This window comes from Osmerus eperlanus, chromosome 16 (genome assembly GCF_963692335.1).
Source record: "Osmerus eperlanus chromosome 16, fOsmEpe2.1, whole genome shotgun sequence".
Taxonomy (NCBI): Eukaryota; Metazoa; Chordata; class Actinopteri; order Osmeriformes; family Osmeridae; genus Osmerus; species Osmerus eperlanus.
The window spans coordinates 4357684-4380794 of NC_085033.1; the positions used below are offsets into that span (position 1 = coordinate 4357684).

At 45.3% G+C, this 23111-nt stretch overlaps 6 protein-coding genes across 8 annotated transcripts; 3 read left to right on the forward strand and 3 right to left on the reverse strand.

Annotated features, from left to right (window-relative positions):
• Nucleotides 1-1125: 1125 nt before the first annotated feature.
• On the forward strand, nt 1126-3693 carry LOC134036105 (myocilin-like). Its single transcript, XM_062480857.1, has 3 exons — nt 1126-1800; nt 2310-2402; nt 2499-3693. The coding sequence occupies exons 1-3, from the start codon at nt 1350-1352 to the stop codon at nt 3302-3304; spliced, it is 1350 nt and encodes a 449-aa protein (XP_062336841.1). The 5' UTR covers nt 1126-1349; the 3' UTR covers nt 3305-3693.
• LOC134036106 (polyisoprenoid diphosphate/phosphate phosphohydrolase PLPP6-like) lies at nt 3548-7471 on the reverse strand. The gene is made up of 2 exons (XM_062480858.1): nt 5956-7471; nt 3548-5063 (listed from the first exon to the last, which is right to left on the reverse strand). The coding sequence occupies exons 1-2, from the start codon at nt 6374-6376 to the stop codon at nt 4675-4677; spliced, it is 810 nt and encodes a 269-aa protein (XP_062336842.1). The 5' UTR covers nt 6377-7471; the 3' UTR covers nt 3548-4674.
• Nucleotides 6614-9060, forward strand: LOC134036107 (peroxiredoxin-6-like). Its single transcript, XM_062480859.1, has 5 exons — nt 6614-6968; nt 7663-7819; nt 8143-8289; nt 8450-8596; nt 8923-9060. The coding sequence occupies exons 1-5, from the start codon at nt 6877-6879 to the stop codon at nt 9049-9051; spliced, it is 672 nt and encodes a 223-aa protein (XP_062336843.1). The 5' UTR covers nt 6614-6876; the 3' UTR covers nt 9052-9060.
• fggy (FGGY carbohydrate kinase domain containing) lies at nt 7564-15711 on the reverse strand. 3 transcript variants are annotated; one of them, XM_062480854.1, is made up of 16 exons: nt 15571-15610; nt 15100-15319; nt 14504-14615; nt 14155-14306; nt 13894-13982; nt 13624-13739; nt 13380-13508; nt 12692-12795; nt 12172-12279; nt 12020-12081; nt 11639-11789; nt 11456-11530; nt 11212-11332; nt 11028-11122; nt 10398-10459; nt 7564-10238 (listed from the first exon to the last, which is right to left on the reverse strand). In XM_062480854.1, exons 1-16 carry the CDS (start codon nt 15585-15587, stop codon nt 10160-10162), a joined length of 1692 nt encoding a protein of 563 aa, XP_062336838.1. In that variant the 5' UTR covers nt 15588-15610; the 3' UTR covers nt 7564-10159. The 3 variants fall into 3 exon arrangements, with proteins under 3 accessions (XP_062336838.1, XP_062336840.1, XP_062336839.1); XM_062480856.1 differs by lacking the exon at nt 14155-14306 and having other exon boundaries at nt 15156-15324; nt 15571-15711; XM_062480855.1 differs by lacking the exon at nt 14155-14306 and having other exon boundaries at nt 15100-15324; nt 15571-15711.
• A 1991-nt stretch (nt 15712-17702) lies between these two features.
• Nucleotides 17703-19446, forward strand: LOC134036248 (transcription factor Jun-like). Its single transcript, XM_062481090.1, has one exon. The coding sequence runs from the start codon at nt 18037-18039 to the stop codon at nt 18988-18990; it is 954 nt and encodes a 317-aa protein (XP_062337074.1). The 5' UTR covers nt 17703-18036; the 3' UTR covers nt 18991-19446.
• Nucleotides 19447-19920: 474 nt separating this feature from the next.
• Nucleotides 19921-22831, reverse strand: tada1 (transcriptional adaptor 1). The gene is made up of 8 exons (XM_062481089.1): nt 22652-22831; nt 22299-22390; nt 22094-22159; nt 21837-21931; nt 21495-21707; nt 21243-21394; nt 20704-20860; nt 19921-20572 (listed from the first exon to the last, which is right to left on the reverse strand). The coding sequence occupies exons 1-8, from the start codon at nt 22723-22725 to the stop codon at nt 20420-20422; spliced, it is 1002 nt and encodes a 333-aa protein (XP_062337073.1). The 5' UTR covers nt 22726-22831; the 3' UTR covers nt 19921-20419.
• Nucleotides 22832-23111: the final 280 nt, after the last annotated feature.

Sequence of the window (23111 nt, forward strand, 5' to 3'; positions counted from 1 at the left end):
CACTGACTGAGCGCTGCACACACCTGCTTAAAAATCTAGATCCAGGCCCAGCTGGGAGGGGACCTGAGGAGGGGTGACTTAACCCTCGTGCTGCCTTCGGGTCACATGACCCAAAGGTTCATAACGAACCATCATTGTGTTTACCCAATTTTACCCAATACAAAAACAAATAAAAATACTTTTCTTTTAACCTTCGCAATGTGGGGGGTCTGAGACAGCCCGACGGTTAAAAGAAAATGCTTCACTTTGTTTTTGTATGCGGTAAAGTTGTCGCAATACGACGGTGGGTCACAATGACTGATGGGTCAGAACGACCCGAGGAGAACACAAGGGTTAAACCGACTGACAACATAACGGGAATCACATTGCAATAAGAAGTTTGGGTTGCACACAAACGGGATAAACAATCCAAGTCAAGTATTACAAAAATCCTAGTCCTTTGTTCTAGATTGATGTTGCCGTGTTGTAATAGTGGCCCCAGTGGGATTAAGATAAGTATGGGTTTGGAAGGAAGAGTTGCTCACATCCCTCATTCCTAGCCATGACCCAGACATCCTACCCTGTTAGGTGCCAGTGTGGCCTCAGGTGTGCTGCTGGTGAACCAGACTATCAAGCTGTGGAGTTGGACCGCTGGAATTCCGGTAAAGATTGCAGGTAAAAAAAACAAACACATCAGACTCCCAATTGTATTTGCACCTGAGCATCTAATATGCGGGTCAAACATCCCAAGGATATTGGAATTAGAGTTAATCACACAGTAGTTTAATGATATAACTACCGGCTACAAAGGAAGTAAACAGAGTAGCCGTGATTGTTATCGTAAACAGGTGACAGACAGACATAATAAAGACAAAACAACCAGCAGACATAACAGCTATAAAGACACAATAAAACATAGACAGGAACAAAACAAACATAAAACTTGGTCCGTTTTCCACTCATACTCTCTTAAATTCACTCTGTTGCATGGAAGTCCCCAAAACACATGGTCTCACACCCCCATTCCAGCCATGTCCCCTTTTCGGATGTGCAGTGCTACTGCCTCTTGTTCCCTCCCACCCCTTTTGCACTTGACTGTATAAATATCCCTGTCTCTGCATGTTGTAACTCAGAAACCATCTGAGACTGACCAGAGAGACCCAGGAAAGGGGAGAGCTAGACTAACTAAACAAATAAACAAAAAGGATGAATTCAAAACAATAAATAGGATATAGCTCAGTAGTAGTAGTAGAAGAATAATCCACCCCAGGGTTAGGTGTGTCCCAGCATAGAGAGAAGAGGAAGAAGGCAGAAGAGAAAGAACTCAGCAATCCAGAAAACCACCCAGAGAGAGAACTACTTCAGCCGGAATGTGGCTTCTGGTAGCCATGTGTCTGACCTGCCTGATGCTGTGCAGTCAGGGGCAGGATCGAGCCTCCCTGCAACGCTCCAGCGACAACGACGGCCGCTGCCAGTATACCTTCACAGTGGACAGTCCAGCAGAGGCCAGCTGCCCCGGGGTTCATGGGGGCCCAGAGCTGGAGGGCATCAGGTCCCGCCTCACCCTACTGGAGGCCCTGGTGAGCAGGCTGGTGGGAGGAGAGAGAGCCGAGGCTGAGGGGGGGCTCCAGGAGTCCTGCTCCCCGGGGGAGAAGAACCAGCTCCTGCAGGACAAGGAGCAGCTGGACAGGCAGGTGCAGGAGCTCCAGAGGAGGGTGGACGAGATGAGCCTGGAGGCTGAGACCCTCAGACAGAGACCCTGCCACCAGCCACAGGCCCCTGGTGGCCCTCTGCAAGAACTCAACCAGAGAACAGACAGTGGTGAGTTTCAACAGTCAGGAAGAGAGGCAATTTTCTGATGCATGCACATACATGCCCAGTGTGCTGATGTATTTACTGTAAATTAAACAGGTTATTATAATTTCATTATTTCAATTGAGATACATAAGGATGAGCTTTTTGGTGAGTTGTGCTAAATGAGCTGTTTCTGTCAGCTGCTTTGTTGGGAGAGGAGGTATTTACGATGTAGATAGCTGTTTTACAGCTCTGTCACATGCGTGTGAATGCTTGGGGAATGCAGTAACAAGGTTTAAGGATAAATGGCATGCTAGGAGTCCACTGAGGCTTTGATGTGGTCAGAGAGATGTAAAGAATGCCTCGGGATGTCAGTTAGTGTCCAGCTATTGTTTTACATCTTGGATTGCATAGACTTTAAAACAGCCAAGCGTAACTTAGGCTCTAACTTAATTACAAACCAAATACTTTGCAAATTACCTCTTACTGAGATCAATGAATCTGTGCCTCCCTCTTCACTCCTGTCTCTCACCCAGCCTCCGACAACGGTTCCTATCAGGAGATGAAGGCTGAGGTGACCGAGGTCCCAGCATCCCGTCTGATTCCAGAATCAGCTCAGAACTTCACAGGTACAGTGCAGGAGTCTTACCCATTCAGTTGTAGATGTCGGGAGATCTCCTCACTCGATACAATGGCCAAGTGTGTGTATTTTCTCCTGTGACCAGGCTGTGGAGATTTGGTCTCGGTGGGAGAGCCTGTGCTGCACAGAAAGGCTGACGGCATCACAGGGAAGTACGGGGTGTGGCTGCAAGACCCCGAGGCCCTGGTCCCTCCTTACACTAACAAGACCGTATGGCGCATAGATACCGTAGGCAAGGACGTGCGGCAGCTGTTCGCCTACGAGGACAAGGAACAATTTGCCCGTGGATTCCCCATGAAGGTGCTGGTCCTACCGGAGCCCGTGGAGAGCACAGGGGCCACCCTGTACCGAGGCTCCTTTTACTACCAGCGCCGACGCAGCCGCACACTCCTCCGCTACGACCTGGCCTCCGAGAGCCTGGCGGCCCGCCTGGACCTGCCCCACGCTGGCTTCCATGGCCAGCACCCCTACTCCTGGGGGGGCTACACCGACATCGACCTGGCCGTGGACGAGCAGGGCCTGTGGGCCATCTACAGCACCAGCAAGGCCAAGGGAGCCATCGTGCTGTCCAGGCTGGACCCCGACAGCCTGGAGGTGAGGAAGACCTGGGAGACCAACATCCGGAAGAACACGGTGGCCAACGCCTTCATGGTGTGTGGCCGTCTGTATACGGTGGCTAGCTACACGGCGCTCAACACCACCATCAACCACGTCTTCGACACAGCCACTGGGGAAGGTCGAGCCATCGCCGTGCCCTTCCGGAACCGCTACCGCTACAATAGCATGGTGGACTACAACCACGCCCAGAGGAAGCTGTACGCATGGGACAACTTCCACATGATCACCTATGACGTGAGGCTGGGTAGAGCCAGCAGCACCAGTGCAGTCTAGAGAACAGAGGTGGTACAGCAACATGTGTGGACTGTAGAAGATTACATTTGTATGTCTGTGAGAGCATTACACTGAGGCCTGTTTGTTTTTAACTTTCACTAGAATATATTTTTTCTACTTCACTGTAAATAAGATGATGGTAAAGAATTTCATCCCTGCCTCATACAGCAGCTACCCATGAGGCCGTGCTTGGTTTTAGAAAGAACTCCCCCTGGTTTTACTCTTTATTTAAATTTAAGATTTATTGTCGATTTCCACTTTCTTTGTTTAACCAATTGTCATCTGTTATGTTATTGTTCACAAGTAACCATTATATCAACTGAGCTTTCAATAAAAGCTATTAAAGGACAACAAAGTGGCCATGATTGTGTGTATAATTGAATGACTTTACTATTAAAAGCGAAACCTATACAATATCTAGAACCGAAACACATAATTGCGTGGGTTAGGTTTGCCAAGTGCAACACATTGCAAGTCATTTGAGAGACCAATAGAACTGCTTCGATCTGTTCCAAGTCATGTAAATACACTACCTATAAGCCATTATAGGCCCACGTATTTTAGCTGTACCACAAGCCCAGTCAACCCCACTGCAGTACTGACAGAGATGACAAGGCTGAATGCTCTCTAACCTCCAACAATAATTCTTTAGGCCAGTGTTACATAAACTCAGGTTCTCCACTAAAGGGCTGGAGGGATGGGCAGCATTGGGGAGGATGACACTGGGGCTGGGAGTGACCAACACTGTAAGGGGGGATGAGTTATGATGACAGTCAGGAGACTTGGTAGCAGCTGCAAACGAATGGAAACTTTGTTGAGGGTTTGGTAACCCCCTCCCACACACACAAACCCTGTCAGCCAGTACAATACCACAGCACCGTATATGGGCACTGGACTGCCAAGCATCGCATGGAATAATTTTTTAACCACTGAAGATCAGATAACGTTTATATCACTTTCATCCACATGCACAAACTCTCTTAATCCTTTTGCTCTCTCTTCTCTATTAACATCATACAGTCTCCTCATGTGGATTGATATGCAAAAGAATTAACACACAAATGAAATGTGTGTTAAAATTGCATGTGTGTTTCTACATTACAAACCCATAGACCATCCCATTCCAACCAACGCAGTGAAACCTCTGTGACCTCACACTTGAAAATGTAACAGACATGTAGGACACACAAGCTATAAACACACAAACACATATATAGACAAATGATAATCAATTAAAACAACAACAAAAAACATTGGAAGAGCTCAAAGAATATTTTGCTGAAGGCACAAAGTTATTTTCTCTGCATTTTCTGGCCTCCACCTTGATAGCATCCCTCATTTGATGAAACCTGGTAAGATCCACCAGTACCCTATACAACGGCTTGTCCCTCCCCCAGCAGCAGAAGCAGGAGGTCTTGTAGGCAGGCCCAGGACACCCACAACCTCTCCACTAGGCTGTACTGGCAGTAGCCCATGGCCAGGCCAAAGCTCACGTCTGTCACATAGTGCCTGGCGAGCAGCAGACGGGACAGTCCCACCATGGCAGCCCAGGCCAGCACCAGCGCCCGCATGGGGGCTGTGCCCACCAGCTGCGCCGCCAGGAAGCGGGCACACATGGCAGCTCGTGTGGCGTGGCCCGAGGGAAAGGAATAACGCTCCTCAAAGAAGGTGGAGAACATGTCGGAGCGGTTCTGGACCGGCCTCCGGCGGTGGAACAAGGTCTTTGTTATTCTGACCAGAGCCAGATCCAGTAGGAGAGCTGGAAGGGAGTGAAAAACACAGAGAGAGGTGATAAGAGGATGCTACCTTCATGAGTGTCAGTTTCTGTCAAAACATCAGTGTTAGTATAGGACTCCAATATCCTTCACGATAATCCTAACCTTTGACCTTTTCAAACTCTATCCTGCTGCTGGAACATATGCCAACTGAAGGCCTCTCCCAAGTACCTCAAAGCATCTAATCCAATAAGTATCATGAGAGACACGTGCTCTACAACTGGCATATAATCACCAACAGCCGTTTTATTTCCTGTCCATTTTCAGAGGTGACTATCGGGAGGTTAAAAGGATAAACAACTTTCGACTGATGCATCCTTTTCCCGTCCTTGGTGCCGCTATGCAACAGCTGCTGAGTTGACTACTCTCGAAGGAGGAACCGCAACTGAAAAAGAAACTTGTCATTGATCGCAGGACACAATCGATGGACAGATTTAACGTGATATCAGACAATTACAGCAATGCTGGGGATTTGTCCAATTATGCTCTGCCCTACAAAGACATTATCATAATGCCGATTTGGGAAAGGCTCTATAATTGTTTCAGCGATTTCCAGGATTGTCCCGCATGCCCTGGATGACATAGGCCTTTGGTAGAATAAGAGATTCATTACAAATAGCTACTGTCAGTACCTCAATAACAATGCAATGGTAGCCTACTCATTATAAAATAATTCTTCAAGCACAAGGAATTAGAAAGAGAAAAGTATGTTCAGTGATTAGTCTAATTTTTGCCAGTTGAAGGGCTATGGATTGAGAATTTGATTTTTATGGATGAAAGTTTTTATTTATTTATCACACACATTTGCCTTTAGTGCTCAGTGTTAGATATGAGCTTGAATAGCCTACAGAAACTCGACATGGGGTTTATGCTTACCTAATACAAGGTTCAGCATCATCTCTTGTTCTGTGACGGTCTCGCTTCTGAGTAAACAATAAAAGGTGCCGATGAACCACGGAATGGCATGGCCAGAGAGCTCCACCAGCCTCACCAGGGGTCGTATGCTGCCCCATGAAGAGTCCTCACAGGCGCACACACCCAGCCGCTTTGACAGCCACAAGTCTATGGCTAAAAACAACCTGAAGGTGATAACAAAAATTGACTGATTCAAGCTTACAGAAAAATCCTCTGTCTGTGCTACTGAGGAGACATGTGTGCAACTGGAGCCTCGGCGGCGGGACGGGCACTCTGACACCCGGTAACGTGTTACTGTAGCAAACTCAAATTTTCCATTGACAGCTGCCCCACTGATACTTCCACTACGACTGCTATTCCTCCTTTGCTTGGGCGACGGCATTATTCCCCGGGTGGTAAAAAAGAAAAGAAAAAGTGGAATATAGCATGTAGGCTATTTCATTTGTTCTTCGATTTGGCTTGTATTAAATGATATCCTCGTATTAACTCGCACCATCCTCAAAACTCAAGCACCGGACACAATGAAGTTAAAATGTTGCCAACTGTTGCGAGATGGATTGAGTCACGTGACACTAACTGACATGACAAGTTTGGTCTTCATTTTAACTCATTGCTGGAAAGTAATATAGAGTGCACTCGTCGGACAATTGAGTCATGAACTTAAATTCGCAGCATATTCAAATTCCAAAAACAATGTTTTTAGTGCTACTATAACATATCTTAACAAGAAGCGAAAATGTAAATGTCACTTTCGGAATAAAAAAAAAACGTTTCTTAACCGGGGTTTCCACTGCCCCGCCTAATATTTTGCCTTCGCCTCTCATCACCTCCATCCAAGTCATCACTGACGTGCTGGGTAACCGTTTGCAGCCACAGCCAGCCATGCCAGGTCTCTTGCTAGGAGATGTGTTCCCTGATTTCGACGCCGAAACAACTACCGGCAAAATACAATTCCATGACTTCTTGGGTGACTCGTGAGTAATAGCGAATAGCCCACTACTGTATACGTTAGAGCGGAGCATCGATTAGGATATACATTCACATTTATTTTTTATGCAATTGCTAATACACTAGCTTACTTTTATAAAATTACAGTCAACAGGCCTACCTAACTGATTGGACTATGGCGTAAGGTTTCATATCGTAATAGGCTACTATTGTGATGAGATTTGTTTTGCTCTCGAAATCTGAGTACAGCCGATAAACCAATGCAATTATTCCTCATTTTAAAAACGCTTCCGCTAATTGGGCCCTCCTCAAGCCATATATGTAACTATTTTGTTCACAGCAATAGGCTATCTTTTATTAATAGATGGTAGGCTACCAGCAGAAAGCACAGTAGGCTACTTGACTCGGATGTGCTTTTAGTATAACGCTGATATAGCACTTGTAGCAGTAACCACATGCTCCACATTCCACGTCCTTTGAGATGTACGCCACCACCTTTATAGACTCTGTTCGTAAGCATAGCCTATGTTAATTGTAGTTATGACAAGTGACAACTTTCAAACATTGCTAAGACTCTTAAGGACCACCTGCAACCTAGTCAACTTGAGTAAACCTATAGCATTATAACAGACACACAGGAGCCACTGGGAGAGATGCTGACATTCCTCTCCAAGCGCCTGCTAATCTCCCTCATACTCTCTTTCATCTCTCTCTGCCTAGCTGGGGAATTCTGTTCTCCCACCCCCGTGACTACACCCCAGTGTGCACCACAGAGCTGGGTCGAGCTGCCAAGCTCAGTAGTGAGTTTACCAAGCGCAACGTCAAGATGATTGCCCTGTCAATCGACAATGTGGAGGACCACTGTGGCTGGAGCAAGGTATCAACTGTAACCCTGTTATGACTACATAATATAAAAGCTGTCCAAAATCCATTTCTGTCAAGACCCATGACCAATTAAAAATAGCTCGAGAGTTACCCTAGATCTAGCCAATGGCAATTATTTTTGATCATTCATTTTCTTGTTATGAATAAATTGCAAGTCTGAATGGTTAGATCTACATGATGACATAACTTGCTTGTTAACTGAGGCCCTGCAAACACTATTTTGTCATTTGTGTTAATTGTGGTTGGACCCTGCAGCAAAATAATCCAGCAATCTTCAACACTTGTCTCAGTAATGGAAACTCTATGGCTTTTAAGGACATCCTGGCTTATAACAACGAAGAGCCTGGCTGTGTCCTCCCCTTCCCTATCATAGCTGACAGTCAGAGGGAGCTGGCAGTGTCTCTAGGCATGCTGGACCCTGATGAGAAGGACAAGGATGGCATGCCCCTCACAGCCCGCTGTGTGAGTCTCCCGTCTTTCTCTCTGTCTGCCATCTTTCTCAGACACCAAAACAGCCCTAAATCTCAATGTGGATGTTAATTATGAGTTACCAGTCAAACTCACATACAGTAGGCTATATTCATCAGGTCTAATTTTGGGGTATTTGGCCTGTGCTTTTCAGGTGTTTATCATTGGTCCAGACAAGAAACTGAAGCTCTCCCTACTTTACCCAGCGACAACTGGACGCAACTTTGATGAGATTCTGAGAGTGATTGACTCCCTGCAGCTTACTGCACAGAAACGGGTAGCCACGCCTGCAGACTGGAAGGTGAAACTATAGTAACTAATGTCTTTCACCGTAATCATCAAAACAATAACAGATACTGCAACTCCAAACGAGTGACATGTACTGTATACACAAATTCCTGGTCACACGTATAGGTTAGACCTTACAGTATTTATTATAGGTTTGAATATTTTATTATAGATTTATATAGGCTGCTAGGGATTGTCAAGAGGAGCAAGACCAAAAGTATTCTAATTCTACCTGTACTTGTTAAAAGTTGCAATGTCAACAGTGAACATTATCAACCAGGGTTCATTCTCACGTCAAACCTTGTCGACTCTACCTCTTGTGCCAACCCTCCTGTAAAGCCTGGAGATCGTGTGATGGTTCTGCCCAACATCCCAGAGGACGAGGCTGCCTCTCTCTTTCCTGACGGGGTGTACAAGAAAGACCTGCCCTCAGGGAAGAAATACCTGCGCTACACACCCCAGCCATGAGGGGCACCCAAACCTCTCACTGTCACTGACGGGACCATCATTACAGATAAAGAAGTGATTGCTCCTTACAATGTATTTGAGAGTATTAATCACAGATGGTGATGTCAAAGTTCCTGTGTCATGAAGTCAGGTAGGCATGCCATGATTACCCCTGGTATTTAAACAGACAAACCACTTCAAAACACTTGAGAAATTACAAACGGATTATGTGTGATATGAACTCAGAGGCTTTTTCACAAGTTTGTTGCCTCATGAAAAGCTGAACATCAATAAAATAAAACTTAAATGTCATGGAGCGTTTGGCTATTTATTAGTGTGCCAGTATTGACTATCTGAATAGAGAGTTTGTAGTGGAGGTTCTGGATGTTAATACAGGCCTCCATCAATGTGTAGGAAGCCTGGTCACTGTAACACCTGGTAAAGGTCATCACAAAGCGCTGCATATCAATTGGTCCGTCGTTTGAAGTTGGCTGTTAACTCAGCTGTGTGGGATTTGGCATTTCTCTCACCGGGACAACACCAACAAGAGATTACCGCCTTTGATCCCGTACAACTCGGGGAACAAACATTCCTTGGTGGCTGACGTGATTGGAGACTGGGGCGGGGGGCGCGATCGACAGATAAGAGGACAGATGACAGGAGAGAGAAATAGGGTTAGGGAACGAGTGGTGAGATTCATTACTAAACTTGGAAGGTAAGAGAAAGGCTTCCACACGTTTAGGACCCAGATTCAGAGATGTATTGTCAAACACAATTTGTCATAACTAAGCATTCAGACAAAACTATGAAATGCTGTCTTAAGTCATCATCTTCCATGAGTGTAATGAATGGTTATCCAGTAATGGTAACCATATAACAATGCATAGTAATACCTGTTTACAAGAATATTCTGTCTACATCAGCTACCATCTTAATGTTTTCAAGGCTGTCTTTCGGTGTGGAATAATTTTTGCTCACATCCACTTCCACACAGATGATGTTGAAGTCATATCTTAGGGGAGCAAATTGTGTGCTCCCAATGTGTATGTACTGCCATGAGGTACCAGCACTGGTGCCAGGTGCAGTCTGCTCTGTGAAGAGGATCTGTGGTGGCCATGGGGCAGCGTAATCACTCCATCATGAGGGCTGTGTACTCCCTCTGGTGGGCGAAGAGACGCAGGAACACCTTCATCTTCCTCTGGTAGAAGCTGAGAAAAGCCTTGTGTTAGATATGCAACTTTAACTTGAGCGTGATGAATTATAGAAACATGGGACCTGGTTAAGGGATGTGTACACACAATATATATATATATAAAAAGATGTGATGTCACATTTAAAGCCGGAGGCTTGATGCACGTCTTTATCACCTCTGGAGCTCCCTGGAGGGCTGGACAACTTTCCCCACTTTAGCCATATTTTCCATGGCCTCCTAAAACACACACAAGAAAACCCATTCATGAAACCCATTCTTGTTTGGAACACTAAAACATGCGTTGCCGGTGACGATGACCCAGTTCTGCACCTTGACTCACAGGGCTCTGCTGTGAGGAGCAGTGCTGTGTCTCTGTTTCTGTCAGAACCCGTCCATGCGCAGGAGCTACCCGCACCCCGGCTCAAAAGATCAGACAGCGGCAACTGCCTGGGCAGCTATGACTCAAAATCAGTTGACAGGTGCAACCTAGTCCAAATAAATTCTTATTTTTAGCATATCTGGCTTAAGGGATTGCCGTTCCCCTGTGTTAAGGGCTATGCTGGAGGAATGTCACAGCGCCTTAGCCAGGCAGCGCTCTATTTCCAGACAGAAAACCATCTCTGTCAGTGAACCAGCCTGGGCTCCAGTCACCAGCTCCTTTAAACACCAAGAGGGACTTGAAGTGCATCTCTTCGCCATTCTCGTTTCTCTCCAGTAGATGGCGGCGTAGAATCAGTAACTATCTGCTTTGTTGTCAACATTTTGAGAGAATTGTTGAGATCTGTCTGTGTGTTGGTGTTATTACTTGTATAGAACTGTAATCTTGTGAGGCACAGGCTCCTAGGATTGCTGCCCCCACAAGAACTGCTTCAGTCTGGGCTGGAAGGACCACCGGCAAACCTGGAAATACATTGTATGTAAGCAATACAAGGCTGTAAAATCTATTTGTTGTAATTGAATTCATAATTTACAAATTGACTTTAACAAACCTGTAGCATTGGCATGAATCTGCACAAAAAGAGGGTTCTTACTCAACCCCCCACACAGGAAAAGGGTTGTGATGTCATGTCCTGCCTTCCTCATGGCCTCAAGGACATGTCTGGTGCCAAGCTGAAAGTACAGAGACAAGAGGCCAGTGTTGCCATGTAGCTTATCAGAATGACAAAGTTACCAATCATAACCATCTATCACCGTTCGTGACAAGATGGCATGGACTAAGCACAGTGAACTCACAGCAATGGCTTGTACAGTAGCAAGATACAGCAAGGCTAGGTCACCCAGGGTTTGGGAGAGTGACAGCCCCACCACCTGTAAAGCAAAGCCAGACAGTCCTCCATCATCCCAAACGTACACCAGCTCAAATGGACCTGATATGTTTTTGTTGGGTCAGAGCACCAGGCCCTCTCCCCCCCTCACCGCGCCCCTCAGAGTAGGGTCTGCCAGGGGCGACCTGTTCCCATGAAAGTCTGGCCACACATGCAGGCTGGAGGCCAGCAGGTCCACTGAGGACTGGTCCTTGGCCATGGAGCCCAGGTGTGAGTTCAGGTAGGCATAAACATTCTCCCCCCTGCAAAGAGTTATAGTCATTCAAGAGAGGGGGTCAAATGACATCATAAGCTAATGATTAAATTAAAATGGTAGAATGATTGACTGTTAGACCCATATCCACACAGGAAATAGTACATCTAGTGCAAGCTTATAAACCATGTATAAACATTGGATAAAACCAAGTCTGTAGGCATGTGGGCCTATTGTTTAACACAAGTTCAGTATGAAATCCCATACGGTATAGCCAACCTTTTTTTTGCCTCCTCCTTTAGCTGGGTGTAGGCCACATGGCCCTTCACTACATGATCAATCTAGGGGATGGATAAAAAAACAACTACAGTCACTGTGGCTTGCGGTGTAGGTTGCCTTCAGTCCCAGTCTCAATGCACTATAGCTCTCACCAGTCGTCCTGTGGCACTCTGGCCTCCCTCATTAAGCCACAGTTTGGGCACCATTGCCGACAGGTAGGGTCCCCAAACCCCAGGGACAAACAAAGGCTGCTGGCTGATCTGAAAGAGGGTACAGCAGCATGTTCAGGAAGTGTGGAAAAGGGGATCAACAGATTAACACACACAAGGATGTGTATTCTGAAGCCAGACACACGTCACGTTGGTAGATAAGAGGGAGCCTGTTCAGGATGGCCGATCCTGAAGGTTTTAACATAAAACAATGGGGGGAAAACCCGGGTGGCATGAGATTAGGTAGGCACGGACACTTCAACACCGTGTAGCATTGTGTAGGCATCCTAACCACAAACTGCTTGGCTGGTTTTCAAACTAAACCCTCAGCGGGGGGTTCACATTTGGGTGTTAAGGCAGACATATCTCTGGTACTGTATTAACTAGAGCAACCCATAAGGAAGTCCCAGTCACTCATTTTTTGAGCAGCACAAAAGGAGCCATTTGGTTGAAAACCACTGACCGCCATGTGGCAGGACGACGTTCCACAGATCACAGCCATGCGCGATGTGATTGGCTGGTCCTCACATGGCAGACGGAAGCCTCGTACATCTGCACCAATCACGCCTGAAAAGACAAAACACATTTTTAAATAATTACCAAATAGTATTTGCCTTCCTTTGGAGAAGTTAACTAGTGCCTGGAGAGGCTGGGAGTGTATAATTATACCAGGAAGAAAGACAAGTTCTAATCGTCAAACATTTTCACCCTGACCCTTTGAAGTAGGTCTGTGACCTTCACATGGAATTCAGCAGTGACATTAAGTGCTGGAATAATGTTTGCCAAGCTGGTTTGAGTTTAAAGGGTGGTAAGAGACACGGGTATACAGACTCCAGGGCGTACATCACCACGGTACATACAACAGTTAAACCACGGAGTGCTTTAACCTTTGACTGGGGTGACATTGTGTGATCAGTCGAGGTCACAGCAGAGATCATAGGGCAGAGTTCATCAGCAGTTTAATGCTCTGAACAAAAAGCAGATGTCTGCATTTGGAGCCACAGGATAAAGCTTGTGCTCATAAAAACAAACATCAGCAATGACTTGTGGACAAACTCCAAAAGAGTGTGGAGGATTAGGCAACGTGAACCACCAACGGTTGGTAGGCTCAGCTCAAACCTTCTGGAATTGGACAGGTGACCCCACAGTACCTAAGCCTCCAGCATGGGCATCTATGAGGGAGGCCCCCACGGCAGTGCCCCTGTCCAGCCCCAGACCAGCTGCAGCCTCCTGGGTGAGGCCCTCCCCCACATGGCTCCCTGGACAGCAGGTCAGGCTGCCTGAATGCAGGGGAACACATACCAGACTCACTGAATGACAGATTATGCAGAGATGCCCATTGTGAAACGAAAACTAGCCGTGTGAGGTTGTGATTTCAGGTGTGACCCGACTGACCTATTTTGGAATGGTTGTTTTCCAGCAGGTCCTCCAGGCCGATGTCTGTCCAGAAACTGGAATCCCATCCGTCTGAGGGGCAGTAAGTCCACTTACACACCAGAGTGCATAAGGACCTGGAGACGAAGGCACACTTAATCTGACACAGTCCTGACCCAGCAACATTCCACTGTCATTCACACAACCATTAAACACAGTGGACATCACTATAGACAATTTCACACGACCGCAAATAACATTCCGAGCCTCCCGCCCTCTCTCAGGGCTCACCTAGTCAAAGATCCTGTAGCCTTCCAAGATAAGAAGTCGGGAAGGTCGAAGAAGTGCGCTGCATCCTTCCAGCAGCTCTCTCTCAGATTCTGAGAAAGAATATTGACGTTAACATGTGCATCATATTCCAATATTACAGGCACAAGGAATAGGGGTTACTAAATCCACTTGAACTATTCAGTAAAAGCGCTGTGAACAGCAGCTGTACAGGAGAAGCCCAGAGCGCAACAATAAAAGCTTCTTCACAGTGTGACCCCTGACCTCTTTGAGCCAAAGCAGCTTCGGGGGTTGCATCTCTGGTGACATGACCCCTCCCACCCTCCTCAGGACCCTGTGGCCATAGCCGGTTATGCGAGCTGCCTGCTCTGCAGAGCGATGGTCCATCCACATCACCACATTCCTTTCCTGCTCACCTACAAAGAGCATGTTTGAATGAAGTGTGCAAACCTAATATGTTTGCTTGTCATAAAAATATGCATCACCCATTTACAGTGTAGTTGTGTACTATAGTCCCAGAGAGATACAAACACATATGTTTTGACAGACAGACCTAGGGTCTCTTGATCAAACTGCATTAACTATTTGCTCCAGACTAGACTCACAAACTAACCATCTTGGTTGACGGCCACAGGCTGGAAGTTATGGTCCAGGACCACAAGAGAGCAGGTGGCATCAAAACCAATCCCTCTGACCTGGCTTCTCCGGACTCCCTGAGTCACTCTCTGGTTTAAACACAGCACAATATATATGTGAAATGTGGATAAGATAGCTCCTTTGGGACAATAGGACAACAAAAAAGGTGAGTTATACTTCACTTATCATTTCATTTTCAACCAACACAAATAAATGTTGCATCATTCACAACCATGTCTGTGGTAAATACTAGACCTACCAGTTGTGAATTAGCTATAATGCACACAAGGCAACCACTTAGGACACTTATTGACCTGTCTTTATGGGGTTCATACTATTTTATACTGATTTTGTACTTGATATTGTGTATTGTAGTCTCTACATCATAGCTTTTGAATTATGCATAGGCCTACTGGCACTCTCATTCTATACCACATCATTGGTTAATAGGTAGTGCTTGTTTTAACACTGCTATAACATCCTAATTTCCCCCAAGAGGATGAATAAAGTACCTATATGTCTCTCTCTCAAACAATGCCAGTCATACACAAATATCCCTAAGGCAACTCTTACTTTGACAGTGTTGCAACACCTAGCCCAGATCTCCGTGGATGACTGAACATAATGACCTGAGAGGGGCTCCCAGATGCTGATTGGTTCCTCTGCCGTGTCCTTAACCTGACCATCCCTGGTGACCAGAGCTGCCCTCACACTGGCAGTACCCACGTCCACCCCGACGTAGTACCTCTCCACTGAACCAACAGCAGTCATGAGAAAGACGCCTGCAGAACACCTGTACTATGGGAGGAAGAGTTTCTCATTACTTGGAGATAGTTTTTTTTGTTGTTGCCAAATATCGTTTTGAATCCTCTGTATTTTCCTAAGTAAGCTACCCTTTTCAAGCGTTTTCGCACAGCGATGGTATGTTGAGAAATGTCTTCTAAACTGTAACAGTATCAGTATTTACTACAAAACTCTACTTTCACTTATAAAATTTAAATAGATTTGTTAACTCCTAAATATTAAACCGTAATTATGCCTTACCCGCTGACAAAAACCATTAGTTGCACAGCCTCCCTTTTTTTTGTCGCTGTGTACTTTGATTTGCAACGGAACGTCACAGTGTCCAAAAAGGATATCGGCGATACTACGTCCCCTTTGCCCAGCTACGGAAAAATGAAATGATTTTGATCATAAAAACATGTGAACGTGTAATTTACCATTCATTGAATTGAAATGAAGCCATAACATGCAATAACATGAGTCGATACCAAGTAATTGTGGGCTAGTAGACCTATAAGATAATGTATCTTGTTGTACACACATTTTCCATGCATTTTCCATGCCTTTACATTACATGTGTATTTCCGGCTAAATGTGTATTCTGAGGCTGTCTTTGTCATGCTATAGAATTGTGAACGTCTCAAGGTAAACAGTCCACTGTCAGCTGTGTGTTTGGAACAGTAATCAATCCTGGAGATGAAGGACGGGGAAAAACAGAGCAGCGGGGACAGGAAGAAACAGATGGTCCTTCACAAACATTATGGACAATGTTTGAAATCCAATCTCTCTCCCTCTCTCGTCTGTCCTGTACACAGCAGTGGTAGAAAGAGGCAATGTTATCAACACATGCAGTGTTCTCTACATATTTTGCTGTGAGGCAAAGTGTATTTTCATAGGCAATGGATTTGTCCCTTCAAAACAAAATACAGCATGTTATGACTGGGCCTACTTCTGATTACGGACATCCATGGAAGCAGCTGGCTAAATCAGAGGGAGGAAAGTGATGTTATCAAAAGGTTACCCATCAGGCCATGGGAGAGGAAACGTGGCCAGGGAAACAGGAAGCTTGGCCGAGTCAAAAGTAGTTTGATGGTAAATCTCCCCTACGCAGTTCCAAACACAGGCAGAAGCACAGGTGCAGGAAGAAATACAATACACTGTGAGGTGCTTAATTATTGTCAGAGGCTTCAAATCTAATAGCAAACCTAACCTGAAAGGAAAGTGGTGGAAAGATAGGCCTATTGAAAATAATGCAAATTGTTTATAATCACATTACATAAGTAATGCCATAATGCCACTATGTGTGGACATTTGTATGTCTGTGCGGTGTCTGGGGGATTGAAATGGAGTGCTGCTGTTCAAGCCATTTGTGGATGGTACAACTATTGTGCAGAAGGGCAGCTTTCCAAAATATTCCTATTGGACATTCTGATTAAAGGTGTTAAAACATCTCCAAATGGTTGTTTTGAAAAAATGCTACTTGAGGACAAGGATTCATGAAACTAGGTTGCCTTGTGTACTCCCCTGTCTGACAAGCATTTGGCCAAAGTGGTGTAAACGTTTGTTCATATTCAAATCTGAAACCAGACCAAGTGGAGGTATAGTGAAGAATCTGAACATAGCTTGCCATCTCAGAGTGGACCTCTTGTGGTTGAGGCCTTGACTTATTTATAGCAGAGTTGAACAGAATGTGTTGAATAATGCAAGCTGTGTGACCTCACCACAGACCAGAGTTTATTACACATTAATCATCTAATGACAATCATGACAGACATATAGTATATAGGCCTATTGAAAAACTATACATACCTCAAAGATAATATTGTAAGTCTTAAACATTGACTCGTGGAAGACAGGCTACTTTTTACACCTAGCTATTCAGCTCAGCATCAATAAGGAGTTAGTACGCTACTACTACAACGGCACGATGAGATCTTCCACAGGTACTGCAGGATTTGCGATTGAATGTAGCACATGATTAATAATTTAGTACACCGAAGTCTTCATTAAGAGGGAAGTGTTTTGAGGCTTTTGGAAGGATAGCAGACTCTATTCATAACTCGATGTATTTTTCTCTACTTGCAAACATTTTTGATGTGTGTCACATGGGGAAAAGGAGAGATGGGTATATGATATTGTTACAGAATCAAGAGAATATACACATAAATGGGCGGGTAACAAAATATTCAAAAACAATACGTAATCCCAGAGTACATTGCTCCATTGCTGCATTACCTAATCCCATCAGCCATTGCGGGAGGCGGGAATATGGCTGGTTGTCAAAGAAACCTGCATGTCATTACAAAGGAAACGCCCATCGCATAATCTCAAACCAATGGGAAGCTTTAGAAATGACATCATTGTTATTTTCAGTATAGCAGCAGCTTAGAAGTGGATAAAGTTCGACTCCACGTTGGAAGTGGTAGAAAGTACATTGTAGCCAGTCAGCCGTCGTAGCTACGTCCACAGGGGACAATTGTTATTATTCTACGATATTTCAATTGAACTATTGATGTCCATTTCACACATCGATCAGTTTTTGTCACTAGGCTACAATTTTTTCGGTCAAGACGAAAAGTTTTCCCGTTGGACAAGTTGAGTTCTGAGGCGCACCCTGTCCTAGACTGGTGGTGAGAAAGGATTGCATTTTATCACTCGAAATTATCGAAGTAGGCTACATGGTTGGATGTGATTTTTTTTTTATACATCCCAAGAAAAGTTCAATTGATGCCTACCAAGATGGAAGCGACATTTTATGACGAATCCGTGAATGGCTCAAATTCTCAGCACGGTGGAATGGGAGGATATGGATTTAATCCGAAAACTATGAAGCAGAGTATGACACTGAACCTAAACGACCCCAAAAATTTCAAACCTCAATTGCGAGCGAAAGCGATTGACTTACTAACGTCCCCTGATGTGGGATTATTAAAACTAGCCTCTCCGGAACTAGAAAGACTTATAATTCAGTCCTGCAATGGGCTGACTACTCCCACCCCTACTCAGTTTCTCTGTCCCAAGAACATCACAGACGAGCAAGAGGGGTTTGCTGAGGGATTTGTAAGGGCACTCGCGGAGCTTCACTATCAACAGCATATGCCCAATTGCTCAGAGGCGCAAACCAATGTAACCACAGACATGGCACCCGTATCTACTGTGTCCGACAGTGGTATTCCGTACAGCTGCACTGTTCGTGCAGAGCCACCGGAATATACAAACTTGGGCACTTTCGGTCGGGCTGTAAACTCTGCGTCGGCACCTACTGGCGAAAGACACTCATCGGCCAGTTACACAGCCGTCACGTCCCAAAATCATCTGGACCCCCAGCGGTCAGCACAGCACGCGAGGCTACAAGCATTCAAAGAGGAGCCCCAAACGGTGCCCGAAATGACAGGCGAAACCCCACCACTATCTCCTATCGACATGGAAAGCCAGGAGCGGATCAAAGCCGAAAGAAAGCGAATGAGGAACAGGGTGGCCGCGTCCAAATGCCGGAAAAGGAAGCTGGAAAGGATTTCGAGGCTAGAGGACAGGGTCAAAAACCTGAAGACCCAGCACACAGAGTTGGTTTCCTCTGCCAACGTGCTACGGGATGAACTTGCACTTCTAAAACAAAAGGTCATGGACCACGTTAACAGTGGCTGCCAGCTCATTTTGACGCAGCAGCTCCAATCTTTTTGAACAAAAAGGGACAATGCGCTATAAGCCAGAGACATTTGGATTAGGGACCAAACGCAACTCCAAGGGGCGTGATATAAAGTTGCGCCTTGACAGAATAGCGACAACAGACCTTGTGGAATCAAGTGGTGGCCAGTCTGCCCGTTCCATTTTCACATTGTCCGGTAGCAAATGTATATAGACCATGTCTAGCACTGAGTTTCCTCACCAGTGACGAATTGTACAATAACACAGTATAAAACATTGCTTCATCGACGCACCTTTGCGCAAGGACTGACTCATGATGTGTAACTTACTGACGGAAAATTGCCTTACTTTGTTGACATTGATAATATTTTGAGGTTTAACAACTGTTAGACCTGAATGAATAGGCTACTTTGTAATAGGCCAACTATTTTTATGCCTGTCTTTTGAGCACTTAAAAATTTGTATAACAAAAAATAAAACGTGGAAACAAAAGTGAATTGAATGATTGTACTTTGTACTAAATTGTAATAGCGTTGACTTTACAAAACACATACAATTCAATTAGCTTTGGTTGATTGTTCGAGTCGAGAGTGCATTATTTCAGGATTTGTTGACAGAAGTAGGGTCGGATAGACCATTGAGTCACTCCAGTGTAGCGTAATCGTCTGGTGGCGTGAATGCACGACGTGCGATTGGATAGCATCGTGTCGGAAATGAGCGGCAGGCAAGCCAAATATGGCAAGAGAGCTCTCCCGAGGACTTGCGAAGTCTATGACGAGTGGGTGTGCCTAAAATACTGCGCTGCCAGAAGTGGGACTCTGTTCTTCGACAACTTGCGTTAACAAACTTAAAGCTAAATCCCTCTATAACACGTTCCATCAAGTGTGTCTATCCCATCCTAGCAAACTCAATATTCACCAATTGAATTTATACTAACTATATTACACGAGTAATTCACCAGTTCAATGCAAATTATTACGGAGAAGTAATCCGATTTATTTCCAAACGTCTTTGTGAAAAAAAATAATAATACAAACATATTTACATAATTGGTTGCTCCTCAGGCTAGATTTCACTGTTGTATTCTGGAACAATTTGTTAGAGAACAAAAAAGTGTTACCCCAGCCCTGCATGTTTCCCTCTTCCATCACACCTGATTCAAATTAATGGCTCGTTAACAAGCTCAGCAAAAGCCTGATAACGACCCATTTATTTCAATCTGGAGTGGATGAGGGTAAACATGTAGGGCAGAGGATCATGAGGACCAGGATAAAGAAAGGCTGATGTAGAGTATGGAGCCACACAGGGGCCTTTCTCTACTGCTCCCTTTTCCTTCATACAGCACCACTGTCGTCTGACTGGCTGCACCTCAGTTATCCATCTGTCTACCTAGAGACCTTCTGTGGCCAGAGAGGCCCTTCACAGTAACCATCCCTCTCCTACATGCATCTGGTCTGTCTGAGTCTCAACTGATGAGCAGGCCCTCCTTGATGGCGAGGCGCTGGCGGTGCACGTGGTCCTGCTCTAGCTCCTCGTGGCTGGGGTGCCACAGCCGAGACAGGATGCGCTCCATGTTCAGGGCGTACATTGTGTGAGAGGGCATCACGCCACGGTGAACCTGCACCCAAAGCATGAGGGCTACTGTGAGTCGTCATTTCAGGCAAAAACAGTGCATTCAGCAAATCGGTTTGTGTACAGAATAATGCATGTAGTACTCAGTCCAATTTCTTTGTGAGGGGATTCTCTCACCTGTAGTGCTTCCAGTAGATCGAACATGCCGATTGGAGGGAGGGGAGCAGGGATGCTGTCACTGGAGCAGGCCAGGAGGAGGGCGGCTTGTTGCTCAGCCTCGTCTGGGGACACTTGTGGGGGTGGGCCTGCGGGGAGCGAAGCACTTGGAGGGGGGCTAGGGTTGGAGGAAAATTGCCCCCAATAAATAGCAAGACAGTCACAATACTAATGAAAATCATCCAAATCTGAGATTCAGACTTTTGAATTGTCAATTTAAATTTGAAAGGCTCTGAAACTAAAAACAATGATTTCCAGGCTGTGCTTTGGTAAACGTATTAAAACATCCTTCAAATTAGACAAGTTACTGATTTGACAACAAATTTGGAAAGTTTCTTGTTAATCATTAACTATATGTTATGGGTGCCAAACTGAAGGGCAGTTGGTCATCAGATCATACTGGTCCAGAGATTGTGCTTTCCTCTACTGGTGGCTTGCCACTGACCTAGCATTAATCAATGAAACAGAAATGAACGTTCCAAAGTTTCCAACTTCCTTACCATTCAGTGACACTGTGATAGGCAGCCAAGCTGTTTTTTAGGTAGGGCTGAGGTGTGACGTCACTGCCAAAGGCATAGGGGAAATGTCCATCCCGTAGTCGGTAAGCTTTCCTCCGGGTCACTATAGCAGTAAGGACGTCCTTCAAGTGAACCTGCCAGTGAAGAGATTCTAACTGAGTGCCTGAGAAGAGCTTTATGCCCACCCCAACACACATACACACTCCATATGGTCCTAATCAATGTAGTACACACCTCCACAGCATGGACCATGGTACTGACAGCGTCTTCTGTGACGTTGTCCAGGCCCACCTCAAAGGCCGTCACCATCATGCGGGCCTCTAGCTGGCCCCGCGTGGGCAGCAGCAGGGTGTGGGCGCTCAAGCGCAGCTCCTCCTCCTCTGACCCCACCTCCCGGGGGCTGAACGGCTGGGCTGCACTCAGGGGGTTCTGGGGCTGGAAACGATGCTGGAGCCCAGACAAGTCATACAAACACCACGTTACTGGGCCATATTTCAACGGAAGGGAGGGCAGAATAACGTTCATGGCATTTCATAACATGCTTCTGTCAACCACAGTCGATTTCATTGGACTTACGTCAAATTTCTGTCTAGAGGAGAATTTCTTTTTTCCCTTTGGTTTGCCAGGCTTGGAGGTGGAGCCCACTGTCCACTGTAGAGACCCTGCTCCCTCTGGAACATGAACAAGTCAAAAGAGCATCTCACAGTATGACACATGTAAAATCAACAATGCAATGTCTCCAGATACTCAACAACTTTGCATATTAAAAGGGAAGCACACCTGGAAATGGCTGCAGGCCTATAGTTTCAGCACATATCTCACTGACAACATACCTGGTGTTGAGACGATGATTTGACAGCGAGTGAGAATGGCCAGGAGGAAGTCATTATGAACATGGACTGAAGGGAAGGAACGAGAAAAGACTGAAGTCAGTTACGAAGTTGGCAGATATGAGATGTGGCTCACCATTGGCAACATTAGAGCTCTAAAGATTCTTACAATACAGTTTGGTATAACTAGAGCTAGCTAGTTACAAACCGTTTTCTTGTGCCAGGAGACGACGTGCTTCAATGTCAAACTCCTCCTTACTTATCTTCTGTTTGAACCATAGTTTCAAGTTCGCCCAATAACTGTAAGGTACGTGCAATGTTATGTTCTAAATAGGAGTAACCTCCACCAACCTCAAAAAATGTCAGATATTTAAATAACCACAAACCAAATATAGTACTATCTAGCCATACTATAATGTTTTGCAGATTACTCTAGCCACAGCAGTTAGCTAGCCAGCTACTGTCTAGTGTAATTATCTATAATCATTTCGGTGTTGTCACATCTAGTTTGAAAAGCTTAATAAACAACAACACAGCAACAACTCTATACCAATAACTTACTGCTTAACATTATCACCAATTACTTCAGTTAAATTTTTCTTCGCTATTTCAAGCTCACTGGAATGGGCTGCCATTGCGATAATAGATTTGACGTATAAACCCCGCGCCAGTAAAACAGCCTTCTTTCTCTGCGGTTTCTGCCAGCATTTGCTTGGTCACCATTGTGTAGCAGCGCCACTCAGCGGAATGAAGAGCATGTCACCCTGGCCCTTAACATTACTCCCAGTTGGCCAGCAGAGGGCAGACAAGACACACACAGCATTGTCCATGATAATCTTTTCAACGTGCAGCTAATTAGAAAATAATCAGATCTAGTTTATTTTGGTATGGATGTAAAGACAATATAAATAATATATCTGCAATCAGAAAAGACGGATTCGTCCTCAAAATGGCAACATATTGGAAAATTGACATAGAGGGTTACAACTTTCAACAAAGGAACGTGGCAGGATTTCACACT